Source organism: Malus sylvestris, chromosome 3, assembly GCF_916048215.2.
Source record: "Malus sylvestris chromosome 3, drMalSylv7.2, whole genome shotgun sequence".
NCBI lineage: Eukaryota > Viridiplantae > Streptophyta > Magnoliopsida > Rosales > Rosaceae > Malus > Malus sylvestris.
Genome location: NC_062262.1, coordinates 5,790,934 through 5,814,452, shown reverse-complemented (window position 1 = coordinate 5,814,452; position 23,519 = coordinate 5,790,934). Strand labels below are relative to the sequence as shown.

The 23,519-nt window shown below is 35.7% G+C and overlaps 3 protein-coding genes across 3 annotated transcripts; all 3 read right to left on the bottom strand.

Moving 5' to 3' along the window:
* Positions 1 to 1,340: 1,340 nt before the first annotated feature.
* On the bottom strand, positions 1,341 to 2,926 carry LOC126617430 (2-oxoglutarate-dependent dioxygenase AOP2-like). Its single transcript, XM_050285498.1, has 3 exons — positions 2,454 to 2,926; positions 2,011 to 2,344; positions 1,341 to 1,885 (listed from the first exon to the last, which is right to left on the bottom strand). Exons 1-3 carry the CDS (start codon positions 2,909 to 2,911, stop codon positions 1,643 to 1,645), a joined length of 1,035 nt encoding a protein of 344 aa, XP_050141455.1. The 5' UTR covers positions 2,912 to 2,926; the 3' UTR covers positions 1,341 to 1,642.
* Positions 2,927 to 13,581: 10,655 nt separating this feature from the next.
* On the bottom strand, positions 13,582 to 15,360 carry LOC126617433 (protein DMP7-like). Its single transcript, XM_050285500.1, has 2 exons — positions 14,947 to 15,360; positions 13,582 to 14,437 (listed from the first exon to the last, which is right to left on the bottom strand). Exon 2 carries the CDS (start codon positions 14,351 to 14,353, stop codon positions 13,706 to 13,708), a length of 648 nt encoding a protein of 215 aa, XP_050141457.1. The 5' UTR covers positions 14,354 to 14,437; positions 14,947 to 15,360; the 3' UTR covers positions 13,582 to 13,705.
* A 1,939-nt stretch (positions 15,361 to 17,299) lies between these two features.
* Positions 17,300 to 23,152, bottom strand: LOC126617425 (mitogen-activated protein kinase kinase kinase 3-like). The gene is made up of 12 exons (XM_050285494.1): positions 22,785 to 23,152; positions 22,009 to 22,487; positions 21,073 to 21,390; positions 20,709 to 20,796; positions 20,478 to 20,540; positions 20,107 to 20,267; positions 19,748 to 19,823; positions 19,039 to 19,098; positions 18,819 to 18,926; positions 18,476 to 18,712; positions 17,859 to 17,962; positions 17,300 to 17,768 (listed from the first exon to the last, which is right to left on the bottom strand). Exons 2-12 carry the CDS (start codon positions 22,449 to 22,451, stop codon positions 17,504 to 17,506), a joined length of 1,923 nt encoding a protein of 640 aa, XP_050141451.1. The 5' UTR covers positions 22,452 to 22,487; positions 22,785 to 23,152; the 3' UTR covers positions 17,300 to 17,503.
* Between the last annotated feature and the right edge of the window lie 367 nt (positions 23,153 to 23,519).

Below are 23,519 nucleotides of genomic sequence, written 5' to 3'. Positions count from 1 at the left end.
AGGACTTAAAATTCAGTGTAACTTCGTGTATGCTTGCAAAAAGTAAATGAAATCAAAATATGAACTAAAACGAGAAACAAAATGTAACCATTTCATTGTGAAATCAAGATTACAAAAGTAAAATTTAGGCCGAGCCGAGCTACACAACTTGAAATGTAAATTGACTGGAAATGTAAAGAAAGTTGTAAAACTCTAGCAGAATTCAAACCATGAAGGGCGAGATAATGCTAGAAAAGTCTACCGAGATCACTGGTGTCAAATTGGACTTAGTACAAAACATGCGCCTCATAGAGGAAATCAGGGTGGTTGGAATTGCAGATCAACTGAATCATACCTTGGAGTGCCAAAGCTGTAAAGGTTTAGATCTCATGAATCATAGGTAGTGTTTGCTTCAAAGGAAGAATTTTAGATTGTAGCTGAAGAGCTAAGAGAATTTTGCTGAAGACCAATTGAGTATGTGTTAAAAAGTAGTGGGGTTGATCTTAGAGATTGAATTTGATAAAGGTCTTGACCTTGAAGGTCTTTGGCTCTATTTATAGGCAGGGGAGAAGAAGCAACCTCGATCATATTGCTAAGTTGGAGCAGGGGTGGATCAATCATCTGTCGTTGATAATGATTGTAATTCTTGTTAGGTGGCCTACAACTGCGTCTTCTGGTGGTTTGCAGGATCGTAGTAGTAACCTCATTGTGGCGAATGACGTGTGCATATGCATTTAAGGGAGCGAGATATTCTCCGGCTCTAATCGTTTGTACGACATATGCACTTCAGATGAATTTTTGTGTGATTGTTTGAGCCCTAATTTGGACATCGAAGTTGGTGTACCGAGGTCGTGCAAATTTTGTGTAAATACAAATGGATGGGCTCCATAGCAGACCTTATCTTTATTTATGGCCCAAACAGTGATCTGCAAAAACAAGAGCATAGAGATTGCAATAATTATTGATATGCACGTGCACCATGTCGAACAAGAGGGATCCCTGTTTTTCTAAAAATATAGGAACATCCTCCTGATCGTTGAATTGATTTTAATGAAATTGTGTGGTTGAGATTAAATCACAAACCACATAATCTCAACCACACAATTTCATTAAAATCAAATCCAAATATCAAGTTGGTGTCTCCATTTTTTTAGAAAAATGAAGATCCCTCTTGTTAAAAGGATTCCTCTCTATATATATATATATATATATATATATATGAAGTTATGTTTCGCTCAATACTTTTCTTACTGTTGGGTGTTGAAGGTACCTTGGATGACTGACAGGAGTTGGAGATGGGAGGGTTAGATGCCGTAAAGTGGATGAGACGTGAGAAAAAAAAATTGAGAGAACACATCGGAAAAAACAACACAACTTTATTTATTCAACAACGAAGAAGAAAAGAAATCACACATTACATTCAATAGTGAAGCTGCAGAAGAAGCCTCTGGTACCTCTACCAAGACAAGGATCTAAAAACATTGATGCATAAGGATTGAGAGATTTTTCAGTGCGTGGAAACACAGAGGGTACATCAATGTCATTACATAAATGGTAGAACATTTGAGAAATAAAACTTCATTCCGCTTATACAATGAAATGTAATATACCATTCCGTATTTTGTACACATTAAAAAATTTCTCGTGAGGATCAAAAGAGATCTCAAATACCACAGTAGGCTTTGATAGGATGCTTAATTTTCTGTGCCTCCTCAGTTTGAAAGAAACGAAGGTAATCAAATTGATCAAATGGCTTATATCGTAAGGGGTGTTTGTCATCAACTAGCTCTTCAGGTACTTGCACAATCCCATTTTTATATGAGAATAATGCCACCGAATATCTTGTTTTCTCCTCTTTCATGATGACTTGATGCTCACTTGCGTATACCCTGTCGTTACTCCATGCCTACCAAATGAAAGTAGAAAAAAAAGTTCATGTGCGTTTGCGCCTGGCACCTGAATTCTGTAAATTACTATAGTTTATAAAAATATAAGATAGAATTATATGATATGCGAAAGTGATCCACGTACCATGAGTACATCGGCTGCAAATACTATAAAAGATGAAGGTGAAGAAGGTGCATAATCAATCCGTTGGCCAGCCCTTGTTTTGATCTGCAAACCATTGACCTCATTTTGATGCAGTATGGTTGTGAAACCCTTGTCTGTGTGAGGAAAGAGTCTCACGTCACTCTTATCCGTCTGCTGTATGGCCTGTATTTGATATTCAATGCATCTAAGCTGGTAAGTGGTTGATGCCTTGTGAGAGTCATAGAGCCTCTGCACCCCATAAATATCAAATACCATTCTTGTCACCATTTGATCCAATTCTATCAACATCCTTGAGAAGGAATGAACACTTTCACTGGTTCAAAGAACAAAGAGTTGCGCAATGTTAGGCACTATGTATACCAATGTTGAAATTTAGTTACCAGTAAAAGAAAAAGGAAATTTAGGAGTGAGAAACAAAATACCGAAAACGTTCATTTCCTGCAGGCCACATGATACTAGTGAACTTTTGAACTCCTTCTACAGTTTCTGGATTCTCAATGCCAGTGGAAAAATCGTGAGGAAAGAGCGGATTTCGGCCAAAATAGCTGTGGAGAGGCTTATCACTGGTCTTCTGCATTTTAGTTTCTAATGGAAGATCACAAAAATCTTTTATCGCAGAAAAAATGGAGTTTTGAGTTTCCAAAGTATCTTTTTTGTAAACAGCTTCAAAGCAGCCGAACTCTTCCAAGGCATGCTGGACTTTTTTGCATGCCAAGAGCCATGCATCTGTTCCAGGCTTCATGTTTTCACTGGATAAGTCCACAACGGGAACCACAGGAGGCTGAGTTTCTGACCCCATATTTCTCTCTTGAACTCTCCCAATTATTAATTTAGTCTTCAGGAATTGCTTCACTGATAGATCTAGCAATGGGATGAACATGGTATCATTGTAGACAAATTTATAGCCATATAATGATAAGTTTAGGTGGGAGCAGGTGTTGTGCTTAATTTTTTTAGTACAATTATTAGATGGTAATAATTGAAGGTCACATGTAGCACTAAGGTCATGAATTTAAAAGTGGGAGGTTTTAAGTCCCGATCTCTTTTTGATAGCGTGTTTGATTTTTAATTACATTGTTTTACTCGTCACCGCCACAATTAATCCCTAGCTGTTCGGAAAATAAGAAATGGTGCCTAAACCTTCCTAGGCATCTTCCTAGGAGCTTGCTTAGGTTGCGATTCTCACTTAGACTAAAAATAGATAACTTTTCATTTTGCATATTATTTTTTTAATAAAATGTAAGAGATTAGTTAGATATTTGGACGAACACTCATTATATGTCTATTCATCATGTTTTTAATATGTTCTAGTTATTCCGTTTTACAATTTCTATATGGGTTACTTGGAATCAAGTCCAAAAAATTGAGGTGTGGTTGGATTTAGTCCAATTTCCTATTTTTTTTTTTCAATTTAATTTAATTTATTTATTTTGGGGTTAATTAATGTGTCATCATATATGTGACAGATATACCATAGATTGATAAATTACATTTAACCTGTGATACAGGTATCTACGAAAATAAGTAAAATTTAATCTACCTATCATCCATAAGCATAGTTCAAAAAATTTTCATCTTCCACATATTTATAAATTCATACTAGTATATATGTTGATATATTTATAGTACTTACAACATAGATTAGTTAACATTGTTAACCTGTGATGGAGGTAGAAGGAAAATCTGAAATGCGAATTAGGAGCTGGAAAAATGAGAAACAATATTTAGTTCTTATATTTAACCCTAAATTGAGTAAAACAAAACATATAAATAAGGGACAACATTTATCACAATAATAAAAAGATAATTTAAAAATTGATATGGATAATCAATGAATGGACCTAATCCAACAAAGTAGGGGTGGACATTAGTCGGATTGGGCAGGGTTGACACTCAACCCGTAATAAAAAGATAATTTAAAAAATTGATATGGATAATCAATGAATAGACCTAATCCAACAAAGTAGGGGCGGACATTAGTCGGATTGGGCAGGGTTGACACTCAACCCGTAGGCCGACCCATGATGGTTGGACCATCATTTGGCCAAACTGACACCTACCAAATATACTTATTCCGACTCGCCCAACCCAATCTATTTTCGGGTGAGTTGGGCGGGTTTGCAGGTAAACGATGGACTATAGTTTCAGATAATAATGAGTTTCTGAAAGCCAAAAAAATTGAATACTTAACCAGGAACTTGTAAGAGAAATCAAGGATTAAGGTGAGGAAGTGAGAGTTGGGGACGAATCGACGGCAAATTCCGTTTGCAGGCTTGGTGCGTCGGCAGGGGAAAAATAGATAGAGAACAGGGATTTCAATCAATTGCTTGAATTAGGGAGATGATAATTAAAAATAATAAATGGCTTATGATCATTTAGTAGTGTAGGCACCACATTTCTAAGTCAAAGTCAACAATAAGACCACTTCACATGTAAACATAGTGCGCTTAGGGTGGCTTCGGCCCACTACATGTTAGAATTTTACATACAAAACTAGAGGCTTAAAAAATAAACAATTTGAATCATTGAAATACATTACAAAATAAGTATTACAGAAACATGCGTAAAATTTTTTTGTAAAAAAAATAGTGTCGTTGATCTGCCTCTAACCACTATTATTTTTATTTTAATCAAACTTTATTTTAATCAGTGACATTTTGACCTAAAATGGTTTAATTCTACTCAAACCTTTAATATTTTATATATCAATAGCCATCTCGTGGAAGGAACATCTTGCGTTATTTGACCAAAACAATAGGAACATTTTTTCTTGGTTTGCAAGACTATTTCTCCACTGGGCGCGGGAGGAAAAAGCCAAAATGCCGTTAGAGTTTTTTAATCGGCCGCCTCGACACATTTCCCTCTCTCTGGGGCATCGTCCGGGCACTTCGATGGTGATAGCAATTCATAATTTTGACCTCTAGCTTTGACTCTTTCTTTCTCTTACAATGCATTTGCACATAGATTGAATTTATTAAACAATGGGAGCGTATGGATTGGGAACGGTTTCTTCAGGAATACAAGCATTACCTAGTGAATATGACTCTTCGAAGGGCCATTTCTTTTGTGTGTGTTTGTTTGACAAATGATGGAATATTTATGGAGGAATTCGAACACGAAAACTTGAGTGCAAGAATGGAGGTTCTTAGCCAACGAAGTTTTCCATTTCTTTTGTGTTTCAGATTTAATAAGATATTGTCTACTATATATTGCATGGGTTTTTTAAAATTTTATCAAATCGGAATTCGGAGCCTATAATAATACACCAGTTTAGACAATAGACTTGTATAACGTTTGCATGTTTAAGGACAATTTTATTTTTTGAACAACAATATTATCTACACTAATGGAGAGGAAGTTGAGTTTAGCCTCATAATGTGCTTCAATAATGTGGTTCAAATTCTCCTTTGGCGAAAATCAAACCTAAGATCTCTCATTTACAAGTGAAGAGGAATCCCACTAGACCGTAATATTAAGTGACAAATACAACTTATTTAGTTCATTGTGTTTTGGGGCTGCATGGAGGAGGCGGTTTTGGGGTTTTTCTTTTTGTTTGAAAAAAAAAACATTATATATTATTTAAAATATTGTAGAAGAACAATTTATTTATTTATTTTTACATGCGTGGCATATCAAAATGGAATAGGTGCGTACGGATAATGCTAGAAATATCAAATTTTTTAATCTAAATTTACAAATCAAATGATGTGGTTATTGATGATTGAATTATTAATTAAGTGCCGATTAATGAGTTTGTTTCTTATCGGTGACATATCATTTGGTTTGCAATTTGATTTAAAAACTGGGTAAGGTTAGTGAGATTAAATTTGTAGACAACATTTTGGAAACTAAATAATATGGAAGTTAATGACTGATTTATTACTGAAGCGTTGATAAACGTACTCATTCATAATGGTGACACATCATTTAGTTTGTAAATTTTATATCTAAATTTTGTCTTCCTAATCGTACCGTTTAAAAATTGATATTTTTAGCAATATCCGGTACCAATGATGATGGTTTCTACATGGCCCACTTTTAATCTAAAAATATAAAATAATATATTGTTTTGAACAACATAAGATTAGCCCAAAAGTCGTTGACACTTGCCTCCAAACACAAACACAATCTCTTTATTTATCTATTTATTTGATTCATTGTGTTAGGGGGAAGGGATCAGGATCCTCTCCTGAGCAAAGAGGATCCTCCTAATTAGGCCTATTGGACCGTTCAATTTTTATTCAATGACTACAAATAGATGATTTCTCTAAAAGTTATAATAATTATAACCGTTGGATAAAAATTGAACGGCCCGATGGGCCTGGTCAGAAGGATCCTCTCCATCTGCTCAGGAGAGGATCCTGATCCAGGGGGAAGGGCGGCTTTTGGGTTGTTTTTTTAATTTATTTGGTTGAAAAAATATATTATTAAAACATTGTAAAAAACAATTTATTTATTTATTTTTACACGCATGGTATGATCACGTATCAATAACGAAAGCAATGTTTTGTACACATATCATGCCCAATATTGAACTAAAATTTTGACAAACTTAAGGGCAGGCGAAACGGGACATAAGAACGTGATTAGTAAGACAAATTGGGTCAAATGACTATCGGTCAAAGAATGTGCAAAAACTTAAATGAATCTATACTATACAACATTAGAAGTACAATGATCCATGAGGTGTGCTATCTACGCACTTCTTTTTACTTCTCACACGTTCTTTGTTAATTTATGTCATTTGATCATTTTTAATTCATCGTATCCGACGATCGAAAATTAAAAGAGTGCGAGAAATAAAAAAGGTATTCACGGAGAGAAATATTTCTGGGCCAAAAAGATTAGAAGGTCGATGGATTGTTTCTCATCAACCAAGTGCATGACAAGCTCCACACCATCGACAACCGGACTCTCCAGCAAATCCGGCCAACCATGCCACATTACGTTTGAACTAACCCAAAATACAGTCATTTTATAGTACTATTGTTAATTTGCTGATATCCTGCCCTTAAGACTTTCTCTATTATATATCATACATGTAAACAGATTTGAAGAAATTGGTAATATTTGGGGAGACGGAAATTAGGCGCCGCACGGTGGCCTGTGAGGTTTGACACCGATAGCCTGTGGGGTTTAGCCAATACCTAGTAGTGGGAGCGTCTCCATTCTCTACTCACATGTACTTTTATTCTCTTTTTCATGTTAGTTAATTAACAATTTAACAAGTTTGATTGAAAAAGTTGGAAACTTATTATCGAGATTCCAAAAATATCATCATATACTCCAATAAAGTAAAAGTGAGGAGAAATTATACTAGTGAATAATGCAAGAAGAATGAAGACAAATAGTTTCATTTGTTTAGGTAACATCATTTTATTCTTTTTTCCTCCTGTTCATGTAGAATGACAATTCAACCTGTTAAACTCAATAATCGTAGATAACTGCCTGAATGAGGCGGATTAGGTGATAAAAACTTGGGTATTTTTATGAGATGGGGAAAAAACCATGGATATTATTTGATTGCAGTTTCGAACATGGTTATAGAGGTCCTCCATCCGTAATGGTTTTTGAATTTGTCCCAATATTATACAATATAATATAATATAATATAATACTATACTATATTATAAATAATATAATATTTACAAGTATTTTTGATAATTTGCTTCATCTTTCTCCCGAGTAGCTATTATATTTGCTTCTTTTTTATGGGATCAATTTACCTTAATTTGCCAGCATAAAACCTCTAGAAGGTACTGTTATGTTTTTTGATGATTGATGTAAATATTTAATGACGGAATTAATATTTATTAAATTATAATGTGCCAGTTGAATAAATAATTTTTTTTGCATTGATGAAGATGTATATAACCGTTAACCGATTTAAAATTCATTAAGTAGTGGATATGTTTATGGTAATCTCCGATGGTTAATTTGTGGTTATGGATATAGTTAATTTTCATTGTGCTTCACCATGATCGTGCTTCTCCAGACCAAAAAAATCGATTGTGCAGTTAGCCAACATACCAGTATTTAGAGGAATGGACGCCCAGTTAGATCCAAAAGAGATTTAGCGCACCAAAATGAAAGTTAAAATGAAGCTGTTTGGGCTGAGTTTAATTAGGCCCAGACGCTATTGGGCGGCAAGCCTACAATGGTCAGGATGAGAAGGTTTTGCAGGAAAATGTGCTTTTCAATGGCAAAAACTTGTAAATAAGAAAGAATCAAGTGTGAACTCACCTCTTGCCGAAGACAGCCACATCAACCACTTGATAGAGAGGGATTAAGCCAGAAAAGAAAGGGTAATCTTTTATAAAGTAGCTGGAGAATCAGTGGAATAGGAAACTCAACTCAACAAAAGAACTCCCAGCAAAGACCCTTAAAAGCTGTGTCATTTTCCTTATATTTCTTTTGCAGTCAAGCCATCCCCTTCATAGTTATTTGTTGTAGTATCCAGCTCAAGTTGTATTTACTTAATATTACTTCTTCGTAAGCCAGTTCATCCTTTGCAACTTGCTAAAAAGGTGCGCAACAGACTTTGCCCAACACGGTTGAAACTTTGCCAAACTTTGATATTTGTTTCCTGTTGTACCAAATATTGCTTTCTTAATGCTTTACCATGTTATTTGAGTTTGTTTTCAATGGCTTTTAAGAGTTTCTCATTCCAAGCTACCATTTATTTGTTTGCACTAATTACTTTGTTTCTCCTTCCTGCTCAAGTAATCTTTATAAACTATTGTTTTTTACTCATCCGTAAACAATCCTTTGAACCAAGAAGTTTTAAGTAACTTGTGGCGCAAGAATTCAACACAGTACTGTTTAAATAACTTGCATATGTTGGTCTAAGTCAACGGTGACACACTCAGCACACTTTAGTTTTGATAAGAGAGCTTGAGAGCCTACCAAAGGCTCCATAAAGGCACCTTCCAAACTAATCACACAATTTGCAAGTTGTGTGAGGCACATTCTAAGCCGAACCGAAGCTCCTCTTTTGACCATGCAGATCCGCAGTCTAATGGCGCCAACAAATCGTCGAGGTCAAAAACCATTTCTTCACCGTTCTCAAAAAGAAAGTCTTCATCCTTCAAAAGCGACTCACCACCTTCGCTGACCAAGCTTTATCGGCACATAATCATGATCAGAATAATTTTGTGGGCATCGTACTACCGTCAATGTTGCTTATGCACTGCTGATCATGATTAGTAGCGTCACTAATCATCTTATAATTGCTTTCATCGATGGTATGGGTGATCACACTAGTAGTATTCTGTGATCCCACTTCGTTTCTTGCCTTTGTTTTCGCTGGCTTCTCCTTCACTTGTTTTCTTGGCTTCGTTTTTCCCCGGCTTCTCGTTGGCTTCTTTTCTTGCTCTCTTTTTTGCTGGCTTCTCGTGCACTTGTTGGGTTGAATTTGAACAATTCTTCTTGTTTCTACTCCTAGAATTCTTTTTTGGGAACTTTAACGAAAAACACCCGGTACTGTTCATTTTAACGAAAAACCACATTTTTACACTAAAAAGTCAATCCTGGTACTATTCACTTTACCCTTTATTTTGTCCTTATCATTAAAACTCAAAGTTTTCAAACCCTTTTCATTAATTTTCCTTTCTTTTTAAGTCGCCAAAGAACCACCTTCCCATTTTCGTGATCGGATTTATCAGCGCCACCAACTACACTAGGAAGAATACTGTAGTCTTCCAAGAGCCAGTCACCGTCCCTTCCTTCTCATACCGCAAATTCCTCTTTTTCCCTTTAGGTTTTTCTTTCTGTAAATCGTTAATCAGCTTTGAGTTGGATTCGCTCCACGTACCTCCGGCGGAAATTTCACGTTTGATGCGTGCCTCGCTTCTATTCTTGAGTTGGAAGAAGAAGTACAAATCTTGACCGTCAAGGCACCATCTGCCGAAATTCTCCCAAACCACCCACGGCGGAGTCTTGTTGAAGAGGTCGAACTCTTAGATAAGAATAGCAGTACGCCATTGACGACTCTATTGGCATTTGATACCGTTAAGATCAGACTGCTATAGCCAAAATTGTTATTTCGTCAATAAATTTTTAATAGGAAATTTTAAGAAGAATTGTTATTTCATCAATAAATTTTTAATGGGAAATTTTATTTGAACAGAAGAAGCTATTTTGTCAATAAATTTTTTATAGGAAATAAGAGGTTAACGCTTTAAAAATCTCATTTGACACTCTAAACTTTCTATAATTAGAAAAAAAAATACACGAGAAGTGTAAAACAAGATTTTTGAAGTGTTAATAACATTTACATTCCTTTTATAAAATAACATCTCTAATTGATTTTTTTTTCCAAAGAGACGTCATTTGCCCCCCTCTTCCCACCATGAGCTCTATAATTGCATATATTATAGGGAGTTTTAACGAAAAGCTCACGGTATTATTCATTTTAACGAAAAAAGAAGAAGAAGTTAACACTTTAAAAATCTCATTTGGCACTCTAAACTTTCTATAATTAGAAAGAAAAATACACGAGGAATGTAAAACAAGATTTTTGAAGTGCTAATAACATTTACATTCCTTTTATAAAATAACATCTCTAATTGATTATTTTTTTCCCCAAAGAGATGTCATTTGCCCCCCTCTTCCCACCATGAGCTCTATAATTGCATATATTATAGGGAGTTTTAACGAAAAGCCCACGGTATTATTCATTTTAACGAAAAACCATATTTTTACACTAAAAAGTCAAACCTACTACTATTCATTTTACCCTTTATTTTGTCCTTATCGTTAAAACTCAAAATTTTCAAATTATTTTCATTAGTTTTCCTTATATAGGACTAGCATGTTCATGGTTGCTTTTTTTCTTTCTGCTACCAAACTTGGACGTTTGCTTTCAATGGTGTAGCCAGAAATTATTCGGCAGGTGGGCTAAGTTAAAATTGTTACTACGAAATCAAATTTTTAATCCTATGTTGCCTACATAAAGTTATATAATAATAAAAACTTGAATGTAGTAATTTGAAGCAAGAATTTTGTGCTATGTTTTCTAGGTTTTTAGCCTTCAAAGCTTTCAAGTGAATAAAAATAAGGAACCATTTGTGCTATAGAAGTTTTAATTTATTACTATTAAATATAATATTGGTTAAAGTGATGAGTTTATTTAACACCTATTAGCTCTTATTATTCTTAAAAACAACCTTACTAATAAAAAAATTCATCTGTTAAGTGGAATATGACAATTAAAAATCACAAACTAACCCAAAAATTAATATTTTTGAGCTTGAAGAACCAAACTCTCCCTGTGCTATAGCCTAGGGGAGCCTTGTACTTAACTCCGCCCTTTGCTTTCTCCCTCTACCAAACCAAGACACATCCTCTCTCTCAACCAAACCAGTTATTTGGGTTGCCATCAACACCACCACAATAATAACACCATTACCTTCTTTTCACAAACCAACTTTTCTCTCTACAAACTTTTGTTCTCTCGAAATATAACAACTCCATTGTTAACATAACTGTTGGAGGAAAGTTGGCTATCCCACTTTTCCCACTTATTGTCAGATACTGGAGAACGCAATCATGATTCTTTTTTTTTTTGGTTCATACAACAAAGCACAAAGATTTAAAAAACCAAAAAAACCCTGAAATTAAAAGAAACCAATTATCAACTTTTCCAACAGCAAGTAGTTGTAACTTACTTTTCTTGATTCGAAGAATTACAGGAAGATTATTTTAGCTAGATCACTTTTTCACATTACAATTTTTCCACCGTGAGTTCTAAACTTAAAATATGATAGAAAATAAACTAAAGAAAAGGAAATTTCAACATATCTATCAAAACATTTTTAATCATCTTCAAGAGCCACAATATCATTAGTGACTACATTCTCTAGCCCTTGAAGTTGTAAATTGATCAGTATAATCCACTACACATTCTTGTCCAACCTTGTTGCTTTGATCAGAGGCATCATCAAATTCTTGTTGCTAAAAAATTAAATGACAAAATTATGGTTACAGTCAGAAACCTTTAAGTTATGACTCACAACAAATGGACACAAATTATAAGCAATTATACTGAATTTGATCGAATGAAATTTGAAATATCATCCAAAGGTCACACAAATCTCAGTAGCAATCATTCTAATTTTGTAATGCATAAAAGTGGTAATTTTAAATTGTTAGTAGCAATCTAGGTGGTGGTCTAGTGTTAATTAAGGTGTAAAGATTATTAAGGTCCTTGCAATGTCTGCAAGTTTGCAAGTCCTTGCAATGTGCTTGGTGCTTGAAGTAAAAAATTGAAAGAACTAAAAATTCTTGTAAAGTCGAAAAATTGAAAGAACAAAAATCTTGGTGCTTGAAGTTTTGCATCTTTCCAATTATCACAAAAGTAGTATAGTTTCCTTTTATATTGTGTTTTCATCTCGAAAAGAATCTCAAAGAAAGAAAAAGAGATCTCATGAACAGACGCCACCCGTGGTTAAGGTTGATGAGGTTGGGCAATTTTTATCTGCACCAAGAATCAAGTTATGTCTTTGCAGTATTAATCAAAAGTCCTTGCAATCGTGTTTTGGGATGTAGACAAACACTGGCATAGTAAAACAAATACAATGTAATATTAAAGTATGAAATTTGACCTAAAGAAGAAACAAACGAACAAAATATCCATAAATCGAGTCATACCTTAGTTAGAGGAATCAAAACTTCAAAATCACCATCCATCAATAGAAAAGCTTGTTTTTCTCTATAAAAAACTATTAGGGTTTTAGCCGGAATGAACATAGGATTAACAAAGGGTGATGCTAGGATTTAATTATATTATGTGGATTTATTGATAAATTTGAGTTTTATTATTAATTTTATTTTGTACTTAATAGTAATTATGCAATAGGATAAAATAGACAATTAATATTTAAAATTTAAGTTGAGTGTAGAAAAAAATTATATGAGTTTAAATAAATTTTTTCTTTTTTAATTCATGGACCAAGCCTACAATTCGATGATGGCTTCGGAACTAATGTTCTGATTTTCCTTTTTTTTTCTTTTTTTTTTATTATGTTGGAAAAAAAACCTTTTGGGGATTCTTGATAAGACTCAATACTAGAAACATTAGGAAGAACTGTATTACTCTAATACCCCCATCTACTATCTACAGTGATGCTCACACACCATTTGTTCTCACACCACAAATTTCGCTTTAGCCTCGTAGGGTTTCCGTTCATCACATCCTTAACCCTCTTTGGAGGCGCCATCTCTCCAAGTACCCTTGGACTCAATCTTGTGACTAATACGCGAAACATCCGAGCTTAAATTCTTGAGCTCGGAGAAGACACACAAGTTTTGATTGACGAGGTTTTTTTTTTAATTTTAAATAATCATATTAAGAAGTTTTGATTGACAAGATAAGGTATTCCAAATTTCTCCAAAAGATTGGACTCGAGCACACAATAATGTTTTTGTATGCTACCATTAATGACCCTTTGGCTTTTGTTTTCTTGTAAAGGAAGTAAATGACTCCCAATACCATTATCATAATTTAACCGTTGTTATGTTTATTGAAGTTTTGATCGGAAAAAGGAGAAAGACGACCTGAAAACCTTGCTTTTGATATGCATTAAATATTGCCAAGAATTTTCATATATTTGACATATATGATAAGAAAAATAATTAACATGATAAAATTTTCCTAGACTTTTATCCTCTCAAGCTAGCTACGAGAGAGAGGGAAGCCAATTCCATGGCGTCTGGAGGGGAATAAAACAAACAGCAAGCTGCATACGATACCAGTTCCGACATGGAACGCCACAAAAAGCTGCCTGGCCTCCTCCGATAGCTTGGGGTAGAGGCAATTGACGACATTTTTATCCAACATTGCCACCGCAGCAAATACAAGTATGGACATGAAGGCATGGAAAAAATCTATGAACTTTAGCCTATATTTAGCTGCCTCCTCCGGCGAAAGTGTGATTTTGGACCCGTCGAGGATCCACAACCCTTTAAATGTTGCCAACCCATATCGCACCTTGCCTCGTTCGTCCCTCAAGCTATCGGTCAAGCACAAAAGGAAGCAGGTAAGGCTGCAGAACGTTAGGAGGAGCAGAGTCACGGTTTGGTTGAGGATGGCCGGGCACTTCCCTTGGCATGTGAAAGCGGGGGAGAACATTTGGAACACGAGGACGGTCCCCGTGGGGAGAAGATTAGACAAATGGGCCGTGGCTTTGAAGGTCTTTCTAATGGCCTTTTGTGCCGGGGTTTTTGGTTGTTTTGGCTTTGGGGCAGTTGAACTTGATCCTTCTCCTCCTCCTCCTGCATTATTATCCAAAAGTGGTTGCTGTGCTTCCTCGACTGCTGCCATGTCAATCCGATTACTGTTGAAGCCTTTTACCCTTGAAGCCTTAGACTCTTTCCCCTCCTCGAAAGAGCTAGGTCAGCCTTCCTCCTGCACAAATAGATCGAACCAACGAAGAACGATGAGATTAACACTGGTTTAGTAAATAATAAAAGGAATTATAAATGGTTAACGAAACTGAATATTGAGATTAACAAAATTAGGATTTGTTTTTCTGTTTGGTTTTGGCAAGTGAATAGTAAAAACTAGTGATCAACTGCTTTCATAACTGACCATGCCTTCCAGAAACTCTTGTAAAAATTAACGTTTGTTTGGGAGTTTCATTTGATTGGAGGGGACCAATATGAAACGTTCGAATTATTTCAAAAGAAAACTAATAAAAAAAATTTGAAAATTTTAAGTTTTAACCAGAAATTAAGTTATAAGTTTATTTAATAGTTAGTACAAATTCAACATTAAATCAGCCCAAGCAATTAGTTTCCAATTTTACCCTTGACTTCTACTCTTGACCCGTTTAATATTCTCTCTCTTTCTCTCTCTCTCTCTCTCTCTCTCTCCCTCCCTCTTTCTCAATCTCTACCCAATTTCCATTTTCGTACCTTGAGACAGTTTGAGCCTTGAGGTGCCCAAGCAAATATATGAAGCAGCTCCTCCATTGTCGAAGAGAAGTGAGTAGAGGGACAAGGAAGGGCGGCAGCCCCTTTGCTCGTCGAAAATTGACAGTGAGAGTGAAGATTCCGCCCCTCTGATCTTTCAACCCTGCCGGAATCTAGGTTTGCTCTTGGTTTGCAGCACTGCGTTGATGCTGCTGCGTTTAATTTTTTTTTTTTAAATATCCAAGCCCTTCTAATGTTTCTAGCATGAATTGTGGTCATTTATAGAAGTTTTGCTGCTGCGCTTCAGCAATATTCCGCCCATCAGTGGTAGAAAGTTGAAACTTAGATGGAGAAAGCTAGAGAGAGAAAGAGAAGGACCAAGATAGAAAAGGATGATGGATGTAGAGAACACGCGGGTTCTAGAGAGTAGTTTTATTATTTTAAAAATGTAGATTCAATAAAATATTGTAGTCTAATAAAATGATTGATTTGATTTACAATAAAAAAAAATAGAAGGAAAAAACCTTGTTTTTCTATTGGGACACAGTTTTATTTTTTTTTATTTTTTTTTTACCGAAAAAATAGTGTAAAAATGTAATAGGTTCCACCAATGCCAACCGTATTCAAATATGCATGGTTGGAAGGTGTGGAAGCTATAAGGTAGTGTATACGCTTCTTATATTGGCTTTAGTATTATTGATTGTAACCACTTTTGAAAACTAAACCAAAATAATACACACTATTTATGTAATAGAACAAAATAAACACCATTGTTAGAATTATAGCAAAATAACCATATTATTTTTGAAACTGAACCAATATAACCTACACTATTTCTGAAACTATAGCAAAACAACCACAATATTCTGAAAATGAATCAAAATAACCACACTATTTCTAAGACTGAACCAAAATAACCACACTATATCTGAAACTACTGCAAAATAACTCACACTATTTCTGAAATTGAATCAAAATAATTCACACTATTTATGAAATTACAGAAAAATGACTCACTATTTATGAAACTGAACCAAAATAACTCATATTATTTCTGAAACTATAGCAAAATAACCACACTATTTCTGAAACTATAACAAAATCTGAAACTACAGCAAAATAACCCACACTATTTCTTAAACTAAACCCAAATAGCCCACATTATTTCTAGAACTATAACAAAATAGCCCACACTATTTTTGAAAATTAAACCAAAATAATCTACATTATTTCTAGAAGGAAACAAAATAAACATTATTTTTGAAATTACAACAAAATAACCCACATTATTTTGAAACTAAACCAAAATAACCAATATTATTTTTGAAATTGAACAAAAATAACTCACATTATTTTTGAAACTGCAACAAAGTGACACCTATTTTGAAACTGAACCAAAATAATGAACTTTAAAACTATGAGATTTGCAGTCTTATGAGCCAAGATTTTCACTACGTTGTGTTTAGATAAGGATTTTGAAGAGCACTAACGAGTTTTAAATTATTTCTTTACTCTTCACAACTACTTAACTTATTTCCCTGATAATATCATCTAATTGCATTGATAAGAGAAATACAAAAAGAGACAAAAGGGTGAGGGCACAAACGTCCAAACCCAGATAAAAGATAGAAAATAAAGGTGATATGACCCAAAAACAAAAAGAAAAAAAAATAAAGATAGATTTGACCCACATGAAAAAGAAAAAACAAATGTGACAGACAGATATATGAATATAACCAAACAAATATTTAATGGAAATGTGGCCCCAACAAAGTTCACATAGTTCAAGGCCTAATGGAAAAATTCATCTTTTTTATAGAATGGACTGACAGAATGAGAGGCAATGGCTGGAAAAAAGAAAAATTAGTGTTGCACGTGAGCTTCTTTATTATTAATGAGGCTTTAGCTTTTATTCTTATTATATTGTATTTTGTCATTTTTATTAAATTTCAAGTCTTATATTAAATAAAGTTATAGGTCAGTTTTTGGTAAAAATAAACTTATCTCAATCCATTTTCTTTAAAGCTCCCTTCTTTCAAACAGGGTTGGACTTGCAAGGTCAACCACATAATATTATTTTTATGCAGATGTTAAAAGAAACTGAATTTTGAACACGACGGAAAAAAGGATCGATGAACCCGCCCGCTATCCGTGGATATCATCACTACGGTTGTCCGGCTGCTGCCAATCTCCCACCAAAACGGTGTGATTCCGGCATTCGGTATATTTCGCCACGAACGAGTATAAACATGAAATGTTACAAAAGTGACCGGCTTCCGGCTTCCGGCTTCCATTTACAGCAACGCGGATAATACGTCGTTACGGGATCGCAGAGTCCCCTATCTTCCCCATGCAATGAACGTTTAAAGTTGTCCATCGATTCCCACGTTTTCAAATTCCCTTTTACATAACAATACGGAAAGCAACATAAACAACCAAAATTGCTATAGAGGGGGCGCGCATGAAATGAATACTTCCTTTCAAAGTAGCGCGACTCCGGTTCATCAGGCATTGTGGGGAAGACAACGGACAATTTATGTTCTCTTTAGTATATTTACATTCAAAAGGGTCTTGCTCTTGGTGAACTGCCGAGCGTTTGAGCTTTAAGTAGCGTTGTTTCCTGCCAGGGATCAAGAGTGTACGACGTAGTAGGACTTAGCTTGTTATACGATGAGTAGTCGCTCAAATTGTAACTACTTTGTCCCATCATGGCATAAGTTGGATGAGGAGGAGAAAGTAACGAGCTCTTGTGTGTCTGTCCATATTGTCGTAAGGGGCTTGAACAAGGAGATACAGGCAAAGATGTAATCATCCTTATATTCTCGCTGCATATCGAAGATTGATAAGAGTTATTTAACATAATAACACGCTCGACAGACTACATCGATGGGGATATGACAGGAAAATATATTTACCTAGGGCTCCGCCAATCTCTTGAAGTTGCGATTGTGGGCTTTGCTGTGTGATCTGCATCACTCAAGGTGAAACTTGTTCTGTTGGAGTGTAGCTCTAATACTGGCTGCTCAAAGAAAGAAATGAGAATGAAATCACGTATGGCAAGCGCTTAAGTTTGATAGACACTTGTCGGAAATACTAGTTTAACGATTCAAGACATAACATTGATGATGATATGCGAATAATTCGTTCAACAAATTGCAGTTACGTTTTATTGTAACTTCTCCGAATAGTCTCAAGCACTTTAAGACTATAGGCCAGCAAAGAAACTAAATTCCACACTTCTTTCTATAGGAACACATTTTCACACTTTCACCTCCTTCACACATTATGCACTTAGTTTCAATGATTTGACCAATATATAACATTATTTACGCTAAAAAGTTGAAACAATTGAAGCAAGCAGAACCTTCTATTAAGCGCATGCGCACACACGCACACTATGTTGCCTGAAAATTGTCCATTGTTTAATAGGTTTTTCTATAGCCGCTTTCTAGCTCCAAAGCGAGTATCAATTCGTAATTTGGCCCACAAACTAAAAGCTTAAAAAAATGCAGTAGAAAGTTATAGGCTTTACCGGCGTCCTGCTTCCGTGAAAAGCATATGGGAAGGCATCCTTGGTTACTTTGATGTTAGAAGATCTTGTCGTTGTTTGCTCCCTAATGAAAGGGTGGTCTAGAAGTCCAGAAGCCGTAGGACGCTCCGATGGGTTCCGTTGCAAACATAGCCTCACAAAACTCTTTGCCTCGTTTGAAAGATGATCAGGAATATGTGGAATATCTTTGCTGTTTCCAATTTTAAAAATTGCAGCCACCTGTTGAATTTGATGTAAGGAAACAAGTTTTGGTGCAACAAAAACTTTGTAGCTGATGATAACAAAGAAACTTGTAAAGCAATAGGTTCTGAACAGTATATCGCACCCCTTCGTACTGGCTCCAAGGAGGTTTAGAAGTTGCCATTTCAAGAATTGTACATCCTAAGCTCCATATATCCACGGCAAGGCTATAACCGTTCGTATTCATTACGACCTGAAATTAACATTTCATGAACATGAAAATTCCACTACAGTGAACTGGATACTAACAATACAAAAGAAAAAAGAGGGAAAAAGATGTTGAGATAGAGAGAGAGAGAGAGTACCTCTGGGGCCATCCAATAAGGACTTCCCTTGAATGACAGCATTGAAGCACAATTTGTGATCTGATTCAGAAAATAAAATCATCAGATTTCTCAAATTTGATTTAGAAAAATGACTAGGAAAACTAACAATTACATACTATTCTTCTATTTCCTTAGTCAAATGCCACTCTTAGATACTTAAATCTATGTGCTCAAGTTCGTCGAAACAATTTCCCTCTTTATATTGTCTCTAAGAAACAAGCATTATTGCTCATTAGTAACTCATTAAAGTATAAAGCAGCAGATAAGAAATACAATGATGAAACTTATTAACCGCGCTTCAATGTGCAAATTAGAGAAAATGATAACTCCCAAAATTGAGGAGAAACCAAAGCCCAAAGTGTAGTCTGATCTTACTGTTTCCCCAATAACCTCCACTCTATATCCTCCATATTTTAAAATATCCTCTTGAACCAAAGCACCTGATAAATAGCCAACAGACCACCTTGTGTAAAACCTTATATTTCTTTCCCTCTAGCAGTTTCTCACAAGGAAAACATATCCTTGTGAAATTAATCTGTCCTGGTTTCCTGAATGCTAAGACATATTGTATAGTTAACAGTTTCATTCTTACTCTTCCTAGACACATTCATGTTTGAGATAAATTAGCAATTCTACACCTTCATTACTTCACTAAGACTTCATTGTGCAGAGGATAGATGCAATTTACATGTTTAGCCATGCCAAAGTCTGCCAACTTGATTTCACCATTAGGACCCACTAATATGTTTGCTCCTTTGATGTCCCTGCAAGGAAAAACAAATTAGTAAAAATATTATAAAGATATAATACAACTGTCACAACTTTAATTAAAAAGATATAATAAATTATTATCAGTGCAAAGTAGGAAGGTACAAGATGAATAAAAATATTGTAGGATTCTGAAAAAGACAAAAAATTAGATTTAGTAAGAAATATTGCCAACCAAGAAAAAAGGGAAGACAAGTATTCACATGCCCGACCACCATATGACTGAAAATAAGGGAAGGGGCGATAATGAAGACATTACAGGTATTAAAACTCATATACCTATGAACTGTATTTCTTTCGTGTAAGTAGGCAAGACCAGATACAATCTGTCTGGTATAATTTTGAATCACAGGTTCCTTAAAGGCACCATATTCTTGTAGTAGTTTATAAATTGAGCCACCAGACACATATTCCAAATAAACAGAGAGTGCATCTTCACCCTGAAAAAGACAAGCCAAAGTTGATATTAAGCTAGGATGCAACGTCCAAATCAACAACTAACCCATTCAATTGAAAATAAATAACCCATCGCTCTCTTTTCCTATCCCCACACCAATGTATGTGTTCAGGCAATGGCATGTGTTTTTAATCTTTGATTGCTAATGGGCATGCATGTTTATCAGCATTTAAAGCAGTATATTAGCCCTCACCAATTCACTTCCATAATATCGAACGATGTTTGGATGTGAGAGCTGACTAAGCAAATTTATCTCCTGCCAACAACAAAAAGTTAGATGCAACCAGTCAGCACCAACAATCAGATAAGAGAAATTTCTAGCCATGTAAATTTACTGTAAATGCTCAGTGACAGCTCGAAAGACAAACTCAATGGGAGTAAAGCATCATGCCTGATATTTTCAGAGCTAGCTGGACAAAGTTACCTGGTTCAGTTGCTTAAGACATTCTTTTAATGATTGATCATCTGTAACAAGCCTGACTTCTTTAATTGCACACATTTGCCCACTTTCACTGTCAACATCACAAATAAAAGTTTAGGAAAAGGAATATGCATACTTGGTAAGAAGGCGTCTTGTCTGCACTCCAATTATTGCAAAACAGTTATTTGGTGCCCTCATTTTGGAATCCATTTTGTTTCCTTTATATATTCCGGGGTAATGTGCAAAGTGCAGGCATACAATCATTTTTGTGCCTGAAGTTTTTGTTTCCTTGCCCAAAGAATAAATATTCAATTTAGTTCCCAAAACTTTCTTTATCAATCAATCCACACACAAAAGTAAAAATCACCTGTTAAATCCGACATAAACATGGCCAAAGGTCCCTCTTCCTAAAAGCTTTCCCTTCTTCCACTTTGATAGCGCACAAGTTGAGTTTTCAGTCACTGGACTAGTTCTACTGCTGGGCGAGGCAAAAGGGCTAGTTGGAGAACCCGGAGGGAGCGGAAGAGGATGACACACACTTTTGCCATCTTCTTGCTTTCCTGTTGGAGACTCCAAACTCATGGCACATAATCGTGGATGAAGAGGAGATGTTGGACTAGTTGGCCCCCTAGACCTAGGACCTGGGCTTTTCGGCATCATGCTGGCCTTTGGATCACCAATAAATCTGTGAACAATATAGGACATCGATAAGATTCAACATGCCATTATTCTTTATATTTGTTGCACATAAAAAATACTCCAATGATCCAATCATCTTGTGGGAATATAAGAATAAAGCCATCAATTTAATACATATTATGTATGACTTCTGATAGTACCAAGTCCTAATTCTTACCATAAACACACACATCCATAATTATTCTAGTAAGATTTATAGCTCAAAATAACTATGTTAATCATCATGATGTGGTTAATGCTAAAAAAATGGCCTCATACAAAGACAAGACAATCAATCATCATGATGTGGTTAATACTAAATAACTCCAAAAGTAGGAGACAATCACTGGAATTTGGACACCAAAAACTCTATGGAGGGGGCAAGAGTATTTAGCTAACTGATTACTAAGTTGATATCCAATAAGTATAATAAATTCACAAATGAAACAGTTAAATCACATACATATGGAATGGAACTGAACTGAACGTTTGAATTAAAGTTCTTACAAGCATGAATTGAATTGATTCCAATTGAATGAAAACCCAGCCAAAAGTCCGAAATTGTGCAAAAACAGAAAAATGTCTAATCCGAAAAGGCAGGGGTTTCGTGGAGAAAAAAACCAACCTATAGCTGGAAGCAGCACCGCATTGAGCAACCGGTGGGTCGTCAGAGCCAGAGGAGCTGACGCTTGATAAAGAGGCGGACCCAGATCCTAACCCATTCCCCTGATCATTTCCCAAAGGCAAACCCTGCAGGGACGATACCGATGGGCGAGGCAGGGGATGAGCCGCTCTCTCACCGCCGTCTGAGTCAAAACCCAAAAAGCCAGAAGAAGAGACACCAACAGGGCCAGCAAATTCCCTGCTGGCTCTGGGTGATCTCCGCGTTACATGCTCATCGAAGCTCCTCGGCCTTTCGTCCTTCTCCTTGTTCTTAATATCGTTACTGGTCGAAGATTTGATGACAAAGTTGTTGCTGTTGCGGTTAGAGTAGGGGTTTTTATGCTGGACTGCCTTCTCTTGCTCTTCTTTGCTCTTGCTTGATTTTCTTCCCCACCAAGCAGGCATTTTTACCTCAATTTCTCTATTTTTACCTCAATTTATCTATTTTTAACATAAAAAAAAAAGAATTGAAATATCAAATAATTTTGCTGATTTTCTTCACACCAATACTAAATTATCAGACCTCAACGATCAATTTCAAAAATTGACACACAAAGATTCAGACTTCGAAGACGAATTTCAAAATTCCTAAAAATAAACATCAATTTCAGCTGCGAGAACTTCAAATCAACATGAATTTCAACAAAATTCCCAAAATCAGAAGCCCGAAACGAACAAATTCTCAAAACTCAACCCCCGATTGCAATCTCAATCTCAATCCAAGACCAAATTACATACCTTTTAATCGAATGGAGGAGCTGGCGGCGGAGCTCCAGACGTGAACGGCTGAGCGCGACGGAGGGAACTAGAAAATATTAGGGGCGGCCTATAACATCCTCCGCCGTCTGAGGCTGAGGCTCTCTAAAAGTAAGAAAATTAATTTAATTCAATAAAATTTAATTCGATTGAGAAGAGAGAGAAGAGGACTCAAACACGGAGGAATCTGAGATAGAAAAAAGAGCTTGAATTTGGGGTTTGTAGCTCGTTTTATATCGCACGAGGAAGAAGAAGAAGAAGAAGAAAAAACGGAGACTTTTTCCTTCAGAGAGAGAGAGCGTGTGTGGGACCAGTGGAGGAGAGAGAGAGAGCGCAAGTGTGAGGAACAGCTCAGCGAAGAGGGAGAGGACAAAAGAGAGAGTTTGGAGACGGCAGCCGGTGGTTGGATGAAAGCGGGAGAAATGACGCGTCAAGTTCCTAGTTGCGAGATGACATGCATGCATGCATCCATGCATACATAAGTAGCAGGTGAGTGTATCATGAGATGATCATGCATGCATGATGTATGCATGTTATATGTTGGCGGAGTGGACTGCGTCAAAGGGAGTATGGGAAACCTGTGGGCGGGTGAGGTAGTGACCATGACTAGTGAGTGTAATGCGGATTTGGTATTTTTGTTAAAATATTCTAAAAACAAAACTGACCGCATGATTCATAACATAAACCATTAATACTCACGACGACAGAAAATGATTT